A 17,076-nucleotide genomic window follows, 5' to 3' on the forward strand; every position below is an offset into this window, starting at 1 on the left:
TTGTGAAAGAAAAACACAAGGCACATAATTCTCGTCAAAAAACGGTAAGGCGATTTATGAATCGTCCGTCGTCTGAACAAAGCATGTCAACAGCGTTGGACTGAACTCGGAAGTGAACAAGAGCGCATTGCTTTAAATCCGAATTAACTCGTGTTTGGGACAGCGGGAGAAATGTTGACATCCGAGTTAACTCGGGCATGGGATGTAAAAGGTTAAAACGTTCCTCCGGTTTTTAACAATTACCTGGATTCAGCTTTGAAACAAATGACATTATGAGGTAATGACAAACATTTCCCATCAGCTTTTCTCATGCGGGCTTTGGACCTCCAATGGCAGCTTTAAAATGTTTTTTAATACATTTCACGTTATTTGCTTTGTATATTTTAATTCTTTTGACAGTTTTTATTTGCGTACATCTAAGTATTTACAATATATACATTGGTTTGATTTAGCTTACAGTTTATCAATAGAAAGATCGTCATCAATTTATAAGTCATTCTAATCACTTTCAGAATCAGAACTTTGAACACTCACTACAACTGGCTGTATATCAATCTCGTCAGGAAGGTGGTCTTTTTCCCAATGATATTTTTCTATTTCTATGGCATGTTTTATACATTTTTTCCAGAGATCAGGCGTTGCGAAACGTAAGGTTTCTTGGCATAGGTCTCTTGTCACATTTATGCATCGTCCCTTCTCTTCAGCGTTCGCAAGGTTTATTTTTGCTATTTTGTTTTTCACAAAGGCCCAAATCAATTATACAGGGTGAAGCGTAATTCGCGCACTCGGGCGTCGCAGCGCGACTCCTCACATGCCAGCAATAAAAAATGTATCTTACAAAATTTCGTCTTGCGAGTTTATCCGGCAGAAAAACGACGTTGAAGAGTAGCAATCTGGCAACACTGTAACCACATGTAGGGTAACTATCTCTGTCAGCAGAGCTTAGTCGTACTGTACAGTTGGTGCAGTGGATAGCGTTTTGGGTTAGCATGCAGGAGGTCGAGTGGTCGATCCTGGGTTGAGGCGTATGTTGTTTTTATTTCGTAAATGTAGTCCAGGTGGTATGGTATCTGGCATCTTAACCGTCAACAGCGATTGCAGCGGGTCCTCTAGAAACCATTTGCACTTACATACTACGATCCTAGAAATGGACGAACAATCGTTTTCATTGGTCAGCTTTGAAAGGCGCCTTTTCCACATCGTGGGCGTGAATTTATTCGCACCACTTCATCTACTAGATGTGAAACCTGTTTGTTTCAGCTGTCTATTTCTTATTAGTCTAACCAGGTATTTGTTGTTCAGCGTTACAAAATGTTGTAAATGTAGGATACATGTGACCTCAGAAACGGTGTCTTACTGTATTACAGTAGGTAATGTCAGCTGGAAATTAGCAAATAAAAAATGCGCCTCAACCCAGGATCGAACCATCGACCTCCTGCATGCCAACAAAAAAAACTCTACCCACTGCACCAACTGTAGGCTACAGCACGACAAGAATGTGCTGACAGCGGTAGTTACCCTACATATGGTTACAGTGTTGCCAGATTGCTACTCTTCAACGTCCGTTTTCTACCGGATATACTCGCAAGACGAAATTTTGAAAGAGACATTTTTTATTGCTGGCATGTGAGGAGTCGCGCTGCGACGCCCGAGTGCGCGAATTACGCTTCACCCTGTATAACGTTCATTTCACAGCACTGGCGTATCATGGATTCACCACCGAGGCATGCAACTACTAAAGCTGCAGTAGCACAATGTAGTACCGTAAGTAAATTCCAATTCTGCTCCCCCCAATTACTTGAACCTGCGATTCTCTTTGCAGAATTCCTTGGTGATGTCACTGCAGAAGTGCTCACGTGATTTCATTTCAACAAGAAGATCCTTTTCCATAAACATCATTCCTAAAGCAGGGAGACGGCTCTGACTTACAAAGCTCGAGAAGACAGCTGTGGAGACCACTGGTCAACAGGAATGTGTGGATTTGAGCCACAGTCTTATCTCTGAACTGTTTAGAAGTGAACATTGCCCTCAATTCGAATTTAAGTCGTACTATATCAAAATATTTCCCATGGACTTCAATCAGTTTACTGAATTGTTCTTTGGGAAAATCACCAGAAAATATAAGAATTTCTTACACTCAAGCATTTCAGTGAAGGACAAATCTCCTAATGAACAGAAGCGATACTTTAACTGTGCTAGAATATCATGTATTTCCAGGTAAACTCTCCTATACTCATCATTAACAGAAAATGAATTTTTTTCCTTTCTTTTCATTGGTGGATCAAATGTCTCTTCTGTTCTGTCCCAGACATAAGCAAATCCACCGCTTCGCATTACTGACACTTACGTTTCTAATGAATTCACTTCGCTGCTGCAAAATGCGATGTCTAGGGTCTTAGACTGAAGGATGTCAGGACTATAATTATGTGACATCAGTCAATGAAAACATTTCATTAAAAATATTCGGAAGAAAAGTGAACTGAATTTCCATTAACTTCGCAAGAAACCCGCTTGCCTCATTGATTGTAATGTTATTCCAGTTTTCAGGTTCCTCCAAAATATTTTCGTAAAGCTCTTGGAGAGGAGCATGATATTCCGCGATGGTCTGTACTAATCGGCTGGAATAGTTCCGCCTTGTTGGAGCTAGCTTAGGAAAGCTTTTGTTGAGGACACTGTCCACCAGGGTAGTTCTCTTAGAAGAACTGCTAAAAAATGTCGCAAAACCACTCAGAAGAACATACGATATTCTTTCGCGCATGACAAAGCTTGAGAAAGAATTAAATTAAGTTTGTGCGCGTAACAGTGGGTGAATACAGCCTCAGGAACCACTTCTCTTAATTTAGCTCGCACACCATCTCGCTGACCTGCAAGCACCGCCGCTCTATCGAAAATCTGCGCAACCAATTTCTCATGGCAGTCAAAGTTATCCAGACACTCAATCGCAAGTCTCACCATCGCATTCACTGTCCTATCAGAACTCACAATAAAGGAACCAAGCAATCTTTCATCAACATGAACGTATCTGAGAGCCAAGCAGTTTTACTGTAAGTTTCTGGATTGAACGTGTGAACATAATTCTTGCTTTCTGTTCTTCATCATCATCATCATCTGTTTACCCTCCAGGTTCGGCTTTTCCCTCGGACTGAGCGAGGGATCCCACCTCTACCGCCTCAAGGGCAGTGTCCTGGAGCTTCAGACTCTTGGTCGGGGGATACAACTGGGGAGTATGACCAGTACCTCGCCCAGGCGGCCTCACCTGCTATAGTGAACAGGGGCCTAGTAGGGGGATGGGAAGATTGGAAGGGATAGGCAAGGATGAGGGAAGGAAGCGGCCGTGGCCTTAAGATAGGTACCATCCCGGCATTTGCCTGGAGGTGAAGTGGGAAACCACGGAAAACCACTTCGAGGATGGCTGAGGTGGGAATCGAACCCGCCTCTACTCAGTTGACCTCCCGAGGCTGAGTGGACCCCGTTCCAGCCCTCGTACCACTTTTTCAAATTTCGTGGCAGAGCCGGGAATCGAACCCGGACCTCCGGGGGTGGCAGCTAATCACGCTAACCACTACACCACAGAGGCGGCCGCTTTCTGTTCTTTTAAATTTAAATGTTACATTTTCATCAAACGAACGGGTTTAAAAGGCTTTTCAGAGACTTTCTTCATTTCTTAATCCGTTTACCCTCCAGGGTTGGCTTTTCTCTTGGACTCAGCGGAGGATCCCACCTCTACCGCCTCAACGGCAGTGCGCCGGAGCGTGAGACATTTAGTCAGGGATATAACTGGGAAGGAGGAGTAGTACGTCGTTCAGAAAGCCTCACCTGGTATGCGAACAGAGGCCTTGTGGGGGGGTGGGGAGGGGGGAGGAAGGAAGCGACCGTGGCCTGAAGTTAGGTTCCGTCCCGGCATTTGCCTGGAGGAGAAGTGGGAAAACACGGAAAACTTCTTCAAGGTTGGCTGAGATGGGAATCAAACTCAATTGACCTCCCGAGACTGAGTGGACCCCGTTCCAGTCCTCGTACCACTTTTCAAATTTCGTGGCAGAGCCGGGAATCGAACCACCCGGGTCTCCAGGGGTGGCAGCTAATCACACTAACCACTACACCACAGAGGCAGGCCGTTTTAGACTCATCCATCGTTAATACATAGAACATCGAACACGAGGAATAGCACAGAAATAACACACAATTAAATTAATTCACTAATCAACAAAACACAATGAATGAACTCCCTAGTTAGCCACTACTCATGCACTGGAAATAAATCACCCCAGTGACAGTGGTCACTTTCGTAACGGTGGGTTCTCCCAAGGCCCTACACCGCTGGCTGCGCAGTAGCGTGTGACTGGGGAAGCGCTGTCCATGCGCGTATCGCCATGTTGCGGGCATTCCGTAGCTCGCCGAGGAGACCGTAGTATGGAATTCATGCATTAACTTCAATTACGCACAAATGAAAACACCTGTCGACAGGTTATTTTTATTCCTGCGATATAGGATAATACGGTAAGAGAAGATGTTAATTACATACATCCAAAATAAAATGTTAAAAAGGTGCTGCTTTAGAAAGCAAAAGCAGAAGATCCGTATGGAAATGTTTCATTCTAAGCATCAGGGAAACTTAGCTATTCCCAGGTCCTAATTAATTAATAATAAATGGCACAACCTACACCGACTAGTGTGAATACACGCAATAAATATACAAGAATCAAGACGGTAACAACACGGAAATGATACTTATGCTTACAAACTGAACACATTTGCATTGTTATTGAACAAATCTCCACAAATCATTTGGATAGCTAGCCTATAAGTAACAGATGTAATAAAACAACATTTAGAAAACTGGATAAGAAGACTTCAAAATACACTACTAATGATAGTAAATATATACCTACGTAGATAAACACATGTCTTAAATTTAAAGAACACTATCCGAAAACATAAAACATTGTATACCAGTAAATTAAATAATTTTCAAGAAAGAATATGTAGCTCACATTAGGCCTACTATAATTATCATGTTTGTAACAGATTTGTTTGCATAGTCGGAACAGACACATGCAATTAAATCCTACACTCAGCAGTTAAGTTTTCATGAAAATACCAAGACATTTTCAAATCACAGCAGTTTACAACTTCAGTACGATTTTCAGATCATGAGGAGAAAAACAATCTTTTACCTGTGACATAGGAGACTGGAGAACATCAGTAATCCATCAATTCTCTCAATATTTACAGTTCTTACAAACAGTTGTATAAAAACCAAGAATCTGTAATATTGGCAAAAAGAAAACCTGTGAAATAGAATGTTTTCTATGAAAGTTACATGGCAGATCTTTTCTTTCTGATGAGTAATCACAGCAAATATTATTCAGTACTATGAACAGATTATTGAAAAGGTACATGCCTGCAGAAATATGTAAAAAATAAAGCTATGCCCAGTGTTCACCACAAGTAACTTTACTTACTTTACTAATTTCCATCTGAATGACATTTTTCTTTTTTATTATTTCCAGGATGTGAAGTAGTATATCAGGATGGAGTATACTTCAATTATGATTTCTATATGGTTTGAAAAATAGCTATCTAAAATATACTGAGATTTATATGTTTTGTGGGGCTTCCTGCACTAAAATAATTGTGCTCAGATGAAATGCACTGTGTAACAGTACTGACTGAACTGCTACATGGACTGGGATGCATGGTGTTATTCTGTTGATTTGTCTCTCCAAAATCTAACTTCCTTTTTAAAATCCTACAGGGAGCCTTTTCAGTCTGAAAAAAAAAAAAATATTTAGACCTATTGTGTCTACCATAAGAAAAACCTTATAATTGATAAAAAAAATTAAAATAAAATGAAGTAATACAATATCTAATCCAAATTACTCGAGCCTCTCATACTGTTCTCATCTTAAATACCAATATTAGCCCTACTAATTTCATAAACTCAAACTGAAAGGAGATTTTCTGAGCACAAATTAAAATTGAAAATGTGTTCTAACTTTTTTATTTCAGGAACATTATGATTCACATAAGGAGGAAGACAAAGGAGCTTGAATATTAAGCATATATGAATATAACAGTTAAACAGATAGTTTGATTAGTGTTTTCTAGTGCAAAGTAGGATTCAGCCTAGTCAAACTTCTCTGGAACAGCATACTTAACAATTCTTTCATTATAAAAGAGATGTGAAAACATGGATAATGAATAAATCATTTTTCTGATAATTGTTAACAATCTGAAGCCATAATTTGACCTAAAAATAGATGGGATTACCAAGCTTTATCAATCATATTTTTCGGATTCTAGCCCGTGTTTACCGAAATTTTAATACGGGTACACAGTCTGTAAGAACAAAATGTGCGCTTTTTCAGAATAGCTGTTTAGTTCTTAAGAACTTTCCCTAATGAAATAAAAAACGCCAAGAAGAAGAAGCCTAAACATTGAGAATGCCACGTCCATACATCCCTGATTCCACCACTCTGTAGCCCATTCTCGATTATGGTAATTTTATAACATTTCAATTTCTGCTCACTTGTGAAAAGAAATACCAGATCCTTTCTGATACCGATTTGTGTAATTGAAAGCTGCACAAGAGGTCACCATCGCGAATATTTCTCCACTCCACACTTACGGCTTCACTTAGGCCTACTCTCCTTTAATATCGCCAATCAAGCTCGCACTTATCACTAAAAATAGTTGCCAATCTTTCAAGTTATCACTTTATCACATAACACAACCACAGATCCGCTAATCGATAGGAATCACCATGAAAAACACACAAGAAACTGTAAACATCACCACGTATTAACCGTGCATTCAAAACTGAAGCGCCCGCAACATGGCGATGCGCGAAGATATTCAATTTTCCGCATAGTACCAGCGCGCTCTGTGAGTCTAGATAAGTAATATTAAAACCTTTGGGTTCTCCCTAGTGGGTAATCAGTGGTTCGCGCTCGCTGTAAGCTTGGACAAGTTATTAACAGATGGCAGAGGGTAGCATATGGATGGTGACCAAATTTCAATTGCAGCGACATCAGAATTATGTCTGCCACCGAATGAAATTTAAAGATTGAATGCGTTACGTCCTTAACTTCTCCATTTGCTTTCTCTTTCTGTCTACAGTGGATTAGATGGCGAGGCTACACTAGCACCACACGTAGTCAAGCAACGGAACTAGTGCAGTAGCGCGGAAATATTGAACTTCTGAGAGATGAAATTGTTAATACTTTACTTGAAACAACCTAATAATAATAATAATAATAATAATAATAATAATAATAATAATAATAATAATAATAATAACAATAACAATAATAATAATAATATTTGCTTTACGTCCTACTAACTACTTTTACGGTCTTCGGAGACGCCGAGGTGCCGGAATTTAGTCCCGCAGGAGTTCTTTTACGTGCCAGTAAATCTACCGACACGAGGCTGTCGTATTTGAGCACCTTCAAATACCACCAGACTGAGCCAGGATCGAACCTGCCAAGTTGGGGTTAGAAGGCCAGCGCCTTAACCGTCTGAGCCACTCAGCCCGGCGAAACAACCTCAACCTCCAATCGTACTTCAGGCAGTTCTTCGCCCTATCATAATGGATGCAATGAATGCCTTGCATGCAAGGAGAATACACTGACTGACAGTGACAATGCAACACCAAGGAGGAGTGGTTCGAAAGGGATGAAAGTTGGGGAAAAAACAGAGTTGGCACGGACGAATAATTGATGTTTATTTCAAACCGATATGTAGGTTACACAATGCGCACGGCATCGACTCAGTAGGATGTAGGACCACCGCGAGCGGCGATGCACGCAGAAACACGTCGAGGTACAGAGTCAATAAGAGTGCGGATGGTTTCCTGAGGGATGGTTCTCCATTCTCTGTCAACCATTTGCCACAGTTGGTCGTCCGTACGAGGCTGGGGCAGAGTTTGCAAACGGCGTCCAATGAGATCCCACACGTGTTCGATTGGTGAGAGATCCGGAGAGTACGCTGGCCACGGAAGCATCTGTACACCTCGTAGAGCCTGTTGGGAGATGCGAGCAGTGTGTGGGCGGGCATTATCCTGCTGAAACAGAGCATTGGGCAGCCCCTGAAGGTACGGGAGTGCCACCGGCCGCAGCACATGCTGCACGTAGCGGTGGGCATTTAACGTGCCTTGAATACGCACTAGAGGTGACGTGGAATCATACGCAATAGCGCCCCAAACCATGATGCCGCGTTGTCTAGCGGTAGGGCGCTCCACAGTTACTGCCGGATTTGACCTTTCTCCACGCCGACGCCACACTCGTCTGCGGTGACTATCACTGACAGAACAGAAGCGTGACTCATCGGAGAACACGACGTTCCGCCATTCCCTCATCCAAGTCGCTCTAGCCCGGCACCATGCCAGGCGTGCACGTCTATGCTGTGGAGTCAATGGTAGTCTTCTGAGCGGGCGCCGGGAGTGCAGGCCTCCTTCAACCAATCGACGGGAAATTGTTCTGGTCGATATTGGAACAGCCAGGGTGTCTTGCACATGCTGAAGAATGGCGGTTGACGTGGCGTGCGGGGCTGCCACCGCTTGGCGGCGGATGCGCCGATCCTCGCGTGCTGACGACACTCGGGCTGCGCCTGGACCCCTCGCACGTGCCACATGTCCCTGCGCCAACCATCTTCGCCACAGGCGCTGCACCGTGGACACATCCCTATGGGTATCGGCTGCGATTTGACGAAGCGACCAACCTGCCCTTCTCAGCCCGATCACCATACCCCTCGTAAAGTCGTCTGTCTGCTGGAAATGCCTCCGTTGACGGCGGCCTGACATTCTTAGCTATACACGTGTCCTGTGGCACACTACAACACGTTCTACAATGACTGTCGGCTGAGAAATCACGGTACGAAGTGGGCCATTCGCCAACGCCGTGTCCCATTTATCGTTCGCTACGTGCGCAGCACAGCGGCGCATTTCACATCATGAGCATACCTCAGAGACGTCAGTCTACCCTGCAATTGGCATAAAGTTCTGACCACTCCTTCTTGGTGTTGCATTTGCTCTGTCAGTCAGTGTAGGTCCCCGTTTCACAGTGAGCTATTGGCAGCCAGTTAAGTTCAACATCTTTTCTTAATTCTTTAGTGATTCGTTCAATTTTCCTTTGAGGCATTCTGAAGTAGGATTTGGCATGATGGAGTAGTACTGCTTTTGTTAAGGAATTGAAATCAATTGCATCGGGCGGCAGTGGGATGCTTCTTTTCTCAATCCACGCAATAATGTCGGCTTTTAACCATGACTTGGTAGGGTTCTTAGTTTCTGGGTGTGTGGTAAGGTGCGTGGTCTATCACTACAGCAGATTTTGGAGGGAGTAGGCTTAAAACCTTCCTGAACCATTCTTAAAGTGGAGTGAATCCATTTTCTGGTGATAATCACCTGTTCCTTTCTTTCCCACGAAGTAGAGCTCGGCTCCTTAAAGAAATCCCTGTTCACTGCCAATGTGTAGTATTATGACATGCTGTCCAGCTCCTGTCGGAGTTTCAAAACCTCCCCTCCATCCGTATATTTCCTGCAGGTGGCATCGGTATTGGTCATAATTATCTTGTCTATTCAGAGCTTCAATAACTTTTCTTGCCACCGTACGGCATCGTGCGGTTTTGGGCACACCATGCGTCATCTGTGTAGAAAATCTTATAGCCTTCTTCCCGAAGTCGGCGAATTCTTCTTAAAAACGCATGTCTGAAGGCTGCGGCCGATAACTATTCCGTAAGAACAGGCTTTCTGTTCAGATTTTTAAAGCGAAATCCGAAACTGTGAACAATTTGCCGAAGTTTTTCACGGGACATTTCTGGAAAGTCGGTCATTGAATGCTGAAGTCTCTCTTTTAATTTTAAAATAGTGGGGAAAGCTGTACGCCTGATAACTCCAGTAGTGAACTGATCTATTTCAACGCACGGTCGTCCTGCTGACAGTCGTTTCTTCTTATTGGGCGTGGGAGTATCTTCAATGTTTTCCTTGCTGTTATTTTCTTTATTCTTCTCCTTCACTGCGTATTTGACAGACCGAAGTGATACTCCACGGCAATCAGCTATTCGTTGATTCATAGGAAACCGCTTTTCACGTAGCTCTCGCCCTCTTTTATATATATATATATATAACGGCACTCACTATCATACGAAGCTCAAATTCCGTGAACGAGGTCTTGGAGGCAAACAGAACAAGACTGAACTGAAGTTAGTTAATACTAAGACGGAAAATATGTGTTTATTGCGGGTAGAAAACTCCAGCATGGGAACTCCAGTGACTCGTAGCAGGAAAGGCCAGGTAGCAGGAGAGAAGTCAGGCTGGTACGCAAATACCAAGTACTTTAAAAAAATGTAAAATGAAAAAGCAACACACAAATAAAAATAATTCATTTTTAAAGTTGCGTTGGAGGTCCATTGTCCTTACGAGAAAATCTGAGGAAAGCTGATGGGAAATGTTTTCATTATAGTCCATTTTGGTTGAAAGCTTCCTGCGTGAGAAATGGTTGCGCATGCAGTGGTGGGAACTATCGTCCCCCCCACTCCTGCAGTAGGTCCAGTCGCCAGGCTAGCACTGCAGTGAAAAAGTCTCTCAAGCGGTGCGTGTTCGTGCGGGCTAAATTGAAATTGAAGCGACGAGCATGGCTTCTAAGTCCTTTTCTAAATCTGGGAGACAACTGCGAAGACAGGCACGTGAAATTGTTTAGAAAGTGAGTGAACATATGGAAGTTATGAAGCGAGAACACGACTTGAAATTGAATGTTGTGCAGACAGTTTCAGAAGCAACAGGAGTGGGAACAACAATGGTGAAGAAGATAATGAAAGAGGGAGTGTGGAGTCTGGCTAGGGGTGAACCTAGGTTTAGCAATCTGACAGGAAAACAAGGTGAAAGAAAGAAGAGACTTCCAGTTGATGATTTCGTAAAAGCAACTATTAGGAGAAAGATACATGAATTTACACCGTGAGGAAACAAGTGCCCACTTAAAAAAAAAAAAAAACGTTTCTGAAGTTTTGGAAAAAGGATGGCATGGTGCAGTGCAGTCTTTCATATTTGCATAAATTAATGCATGACTTGGGATTTCGTTGGATGAAATGCCAATCAAAGGGAAAGATTTTAGTTGAGCGACCAGAAATTGTGGAATGGCGAGTGATATACCTGCGACAATTAAGGATTTTTCGAAATGAAGACAGAAATATTACATTTATAGACGAAACCTATCTTCATGCTTCGCATGTTATTTCTCAGCGCTGGCAAGAAGAACTGGGGGGCTTATAATAGACGTTATAATAGAAGTGGAAGTGGTACGTTCATTCGTCACGAGATGGCTCACCGAACGCGGTACAGCGCTAGAGTTCGAAGCGGAAGCTGACTGAACCATCAGAATCAGTCTGAGAGGGAGTCACATAACATAACCAGAGCACACACATATGAAAGTATGACATAGACACACGCCTGGAATGAAACATCTGGCGATGAGGAACGTACCAATTTGGGAAACACCGAAACGAAATAAAAATAGTGAAGGGTCAGGGAAGGGAACTACCTACGTAAATCCTTAACGGCTGGCAACCACGTATTAATTGATAACCAGTGTCCCTGTTGAAATTGTTAGCATTTCTACGCATTTCCACAGCTTGCCGTATAATCCTGGATCTGTAGTGTCTAGTGTGCGTAAGAGCTCGAGCATCTTGGAACACGACATCATGACCCGACGATAGAGCGTGCTCAGCTATTGCTGATTTGTCTGGCTGGTTGAGACGAATATTTCGTTCATGTTCCTGGTAATAGTATTAACTGATAAAACAATGTCATGTTTTAGGAGAGAGCAGTGCATTCTTAGGACAGAGACTAGGGACAGATTGGTCATGGACTCTGTTTGCAGGGTTGAATTCAAGTCTGATATGAGAAGGGAGGACGTGTGTGCCGCTTTGCCCTTCTGCTGTGAACGAAGTATTCTGTTACCCGTGTTACTTGTCATAAGCATGATCTACATAGATTTGGTTTTGGGATTTGTTCTTATGACGTCAACATACTTTAACAAAATTTAAGACTATTAGTATTTGTTAGTGGATATTACTACATGGAAATTGTTTGAACTGGAGAATTGTTGGAAGATTCGATTTTATTTTTCACGATTAATGTTGGTCACAATGGAACATTACGCGAAATCTATCTTACAAACCTTACAAATGAAATAATTTTGCAACATTGGCAGAATAAGTCTGTGTGACCAAACTGTTAGAATATGTCAGCATTATAGCCGCTACGTTGATAGAGTAAAACATTGTAATATGATTACTGGAGGGAGAAACATGGTAGTAGAAAGCGCTCACCTCCTTGCCGAGTGGCATGCCACTCCCCAGTGTGGCGGTGAGGCCTACCACCTTGGCCACCAGCGTGCGGAACGTGAGGTACTCCTTGAGGGCAACTCCGCGAAGGATAGTCTTCATCTCTGGGATGCCGGAACCTGCAAACACAACACACTGTAGCAAGTGCTAAAAGTACTCTCTCTCCTGTACACACCGATGAACCATTACATTATGGCCACGCCGTCCCGGGAACATTAATCGCGCCTGGAGCGCGGAAAGGTACACATGGCCCGCTGACAGTATGATATATATATATATATAGGGCAGCACATAATCGGTTCGGCATGCAGAAATAGGTGCATGCAGTGTGCGGCAGCTGGACGATACCCCAGGATAACTTTTTCCACCTCAGTGAATCAATACCTTGTCGACTGGCCTCAGTTCTGCGGGCTAAAAGTGGTACTAACGGGTTGGGTGCCCATAAGGTAATGGTTCATCGGTGTACTAGATTAGACACAGTCTCGTTTTCAGAGTACTGAAACTCACTAATACCATTCGTATGTACAAATAATATGCCAAACTGCAACACTACAGCTGGGTAAACGAAGATTTATTAACTCATTTTCTACCAACGGCGTTCCGGCACCTCCCAGGGATTTTTACAGTGTTTTTAAGGGAATTACTCAATAAAAAGTTACTTGAACATGTAAGTTTTCAAATATCGAAACTTGTGCAGGATGGGGGTGAGGGGTGTATGGACGAAAAGGGAGCAAATTGTGTGGGTATGTTTCGGCACCGACAGTTTTCGAAATTAAGCACTGAGTTTAAGGTCACACTGAGACAGGTTTTCGGCGGCGATGGTATAAGAAAGGGCTAGGACTGAGAATGAAGCGGCCGTGGCCTTAATGAAGATACAGCTTCGGTATTTTACTGGTGTAAAATGAGAAACCACGGAAAAAACATCTTCAGGGCTGCAATTCAAGTTTACAGTTATGCGACACGTACCACGCACCAACTCACTCGATACAATTTGCTTACTACCTCGCTTATCTATATTATGGTCCGGCATGTATGATTTTGTTTACTGTGGTCCCTGGACGTACAGAGTGTCGAATGAGGTAATTATTTCGAATGATTCGTACATATTCCTTAGGGTACAAAGAACTGGTAGAGGTTCGAAAATACTGTCTTTTTGTACAGTTACCTGACATATTCAACATTCAAGAATTCACTATATATGACTAGGAGAGCACATGGCGACCATGTTTACTCGGTGATAGATGACGTTAAAAGGCGTGTGTGTGGGTGTGTTAGAGGAAGAGAGAGAGAGAGAGAGAGAGAGAGAGAGAGAGAGAATTAATATCCAAAATAATCGGGAGATAGTGGGTTCGAGCCCCACTGTCGGCAGCCCTGAAGATGGTTTTCCGTGGTTTCCCATTTTCACACCAGGCAAATGCCGGGGCTGTACCTTAATTAAGGCCACGGCGGCTTTCTTCCCACTCCTAGGCCTTTCCTATCCTATCGTCGACATAAGACCTATCTGTGTCGGTGCGACGTAAAACAAATAGAAAAAATCCAAAATCTAAGTCCGAATTTTCGCTACTGCGCATGACCGACTAATTCAATTAGTATTTCACAGTGGACAAGAAAAATGCTCGCTTCTATAAACAACGCATGAGGTGCATCCGCGAGAATGTGACGTAAGCCAGGGCAGCCAACCCTTCCTTGCGGACAGAAGAAGGTGTAACACTCGCTGTGCTTGTGAGCTTTGGTTCATCTAAATATGCGTGTATCCGCGACACGTAATGGATTATATCAAAAATGAATACCATGATGTTTTAAAAAAGTATTTTTAATATTCGGGGGAAAATAATTACATGAACTATTTTCTACGTCACTGAACAGGTAAGTATTGTTAGAGGTACTCTCATCAATAAGGCGAGTAAGCTGCTTATTACATTGAATAATTTCCTTGTATTCTGTTTCCATGCTATTGAAACAGGCCGCCGTTTTCATACTCCGTGACGTCATGTCCTCTGTCGCCAAGCGGTTACAACCATTAGGTTGGTATAGTACGTGAAACTTTTTAGTGATGCTTCGGTTCCCTAGTGCTGAATCGGTAGACCTCGATTATCTTTGAGATTCGTATTGGCAACCTCTGATACACAAACTACGAATCGCCGTGAGACATCTGGCGTACATTTTACGTACTAGTACTGTTGTTTACACAGTAAAGCCAAAATACAGAATTCATGTTAGGAACAAGATCCGCATCGAGAAATGTTATATAATGTGTGTGTGACACAGTTGTTGGCTTAAGATAATAAAGCTTTAAAAAATTCATATCCTGCGATCATACTATCAATTCAGTTCAGATTTCATTTCCATTCAGTTGGCAGTATTACCGGAACCGCCGTCCTTACTCCTCAGCCCCGTAAAACCAAATATCACTAAAAGTTTCGCGGACTGTACCTTCAATGGTACTTCGTGCGCATGTGTAGGTAGAAGAAGAAGAAGGAGACGGGGTGGTAATCAGCTGTAGTTCTACAGGTCGCCATTACCACGTGCTCTTGATCACGGTACAAATAATGTCAATTCAAGATCTGATATGTATTTAATTAATGGCTCGTGTATGCACATTGTGCGGTATTGTGCAGTTAACTAATTAACGAATGACTCGTAGATATTCAAAGTGGACTTACGTGCGTTGTTTTAAGAGTTTTTTAATTGCGTATCGAAGTGCGATGAAACGAACCTCGCGATTGACTTGAAATTGAAGTATGCTGGCTTCGTAGACGACTTCGGCAGTAAGTGCAATGGATGTCAAAATGACCTGCGATAATCTGCGAGTATCTTTTGAACACACTACTTCCTACTCTTACTACTGTGTTGTGAACTTGCAATAAAATGTCTCCGTTTTAACTTTTCTCTGTAAGTAAGAACACTTCTTGGGGTGGATGGGTGGTTGGGTCCCTGGCAGGTCTAAAGGAAGGATGGAAATTTGGGGCAGTAGTAAAGGCAAGTGATTGTTTCATTTTTTCTAATCTTACTTTGTTGTTGTTGTTGTTGTTGTTGCTGTTGTTGTTGTTGTTGTTGTTGTTGTTGTTGTTCCTGTATTTCTTGCTCCATCCCATGCACAACTATAACTTTACTTTGATTACAGTGGGAATAGACTGGTTACTTTGACTTTGGAAAGCATGGAAGCATGGAAGTTACAATGCAAAGCATGGATGTTGCAACATAAAGCATGGATGTTGCAATGCAAAGATGTTATTGTAATGACAGAGCTTGGCCCGGATTTTGCAAAGATAGGTTACAGCTGGTAAATTATATTTTTTTAATTGCCGTGCGGGCAGTATGCGCCGCGGTTCGGGGGCCACTGTTCTCATGACAGAGCTTCGCCTGGATTTTGTAAAGGTAAGTTACAGTTACTAAATTAGAGGAGTTATACGGGGAGAAGGGAAGGGGGGGTCTGGGGGCGTAAACCCTGTGTTGGTTGTGATATTCAATTGTCTGAATGACGTATTTTGTAACGGAATTCTATATAAACTGGCAATTCTCTTAATGACGTATACTGAACCGTTGCCTACGAGATACACAAGGCCGGGAAATACAGCACACTAGACTCGTCCTCGAGATACTTTCGACAAGCTCCGCTAGAGTTCTCTTTACTGATCTGTCCTCGCCCGCTCATTGCAGCACGTTCGAATATGAAAAACTATAAAAAAATCATTAAAACTAGTAATTTCAGAAGGCAGCAAACAGATATGTGATCAAAGATAGACCAAGAGCAATTGTTTGACTTATTTTCCACAACGTATTTCTTACAATATGCTTAAACGAAATAAGTAATTCACGAAAGAAGCAGAGAAATCTGATAGCGAGTTTGTCACTTCTTATCGATTCCTTTAATTGTGCCTCAGAGTATCCGATAAGCGGATCGAGATTGCGGTCATAAATAACTTTGGGTTTAATCGCCCTTTCACCATTTATCAGCGATCCAATCTTTTCCTCCGCACATCTGATATTTTGAAATTGGTATTGAAGCCGCTGTTTGGTGAGCGATGTTATGCCCGTTTCGCCATTAGAAAATCCTATGTAATTTTTTAGCGTCTTCTGATACGGTAGTTAGGCAGTGCAAGGATCACAGATATCTGTAACTGGTAAGTGCTTTCCTATGTCAGAGGACGCAAATATTTAGCGTCGTTTCACCGTATTTCCTTTTTTTCTTCCCGTAAAATTAAATTTGTGTTCGCCTCTGTAGTGTAGAGGTTAGTGTGATTAGCTGTAACCCCCGGAGGTCCGGGTTCGAAATTTGAAAAGTGGTACGAGGGCTGGAACGGGGTCCGCTCAGCCTCGGGAGGTCACCTGAGTAGAGGTGGGTTCGATTCCCACCTCAGCCTTCCTCGAAGTGGTTTTCCGTGGTTTCCCACTTCTCCAGGCGAATGCCGGGATAGTACCTAACTTATGGCCACGGCCGCTTCCTTCCCTCTTCCCTGCCTGTCCTTTCCAATCTTCCCATCCCTCCACAAGGCCCCTGTTCAGCATAGCAAGTGAGGCTGCCTGGGCGAGGTACTGGTCATTCTCCCCAGCTGTATCCCCCGACTTAAAATCTGGCGCTCCAGGACACTACACTTGAGGCGGTAGAGGTGGGATCCCTCGCTGCGTCCGAGGGAAACACCGACCCTGGAGGGTAAACGGATGAAGAAAGGAGAAAATTAAATTCGTTCTAACAGGGATAAAGCTCCTAAATGACCAATTTTAGCATGCTTTTCA

At 42.9% G+C, this 17,076-nt stretch overlaps 1 protein-coding gene across 2 annotated transcripts in view; it reads right to left on the bottom strand.

The window, feature by feature from the left end:
* ClC-a (chloride channel protein 2) overlaps nucleotides 1–17,076 on the bottom strand; it is a 625,116-nt gene that overhangs the window by 319,977 nt on the left and 288,063 nt on the right. For both annotated transcript variants that reach the window (XM_067141103.2, XM_067141101.2), the window contains exon 4: nucleotides 12,325–12,458. In XM_067141103.2, coding sequence (XP_066997204.1) covers nucleotides 12,325–12,458 — 134 coding nt within the window. The remainder of the gene's footprint in view (nucleotides 1–12,324; nucleotides 12,459–17,076) is intronic.

The sequence above is a fragment of the Anabrus simplex genome, chromosome 2 (assembly GCF_040414725.1).
Source record: "Anabrus simplex isolate iqAnaSimp1 chromosome 2, ASM4041472v1, whole genome shotgun sequence".
Classification (NCBI taxonomy): domain Eukaryota; kingdom Metazoa; phylum Arthropoda; class Insecta; order Orthoptera; family Tettigoniidae; genus Anabrus; species Anabrus simplex.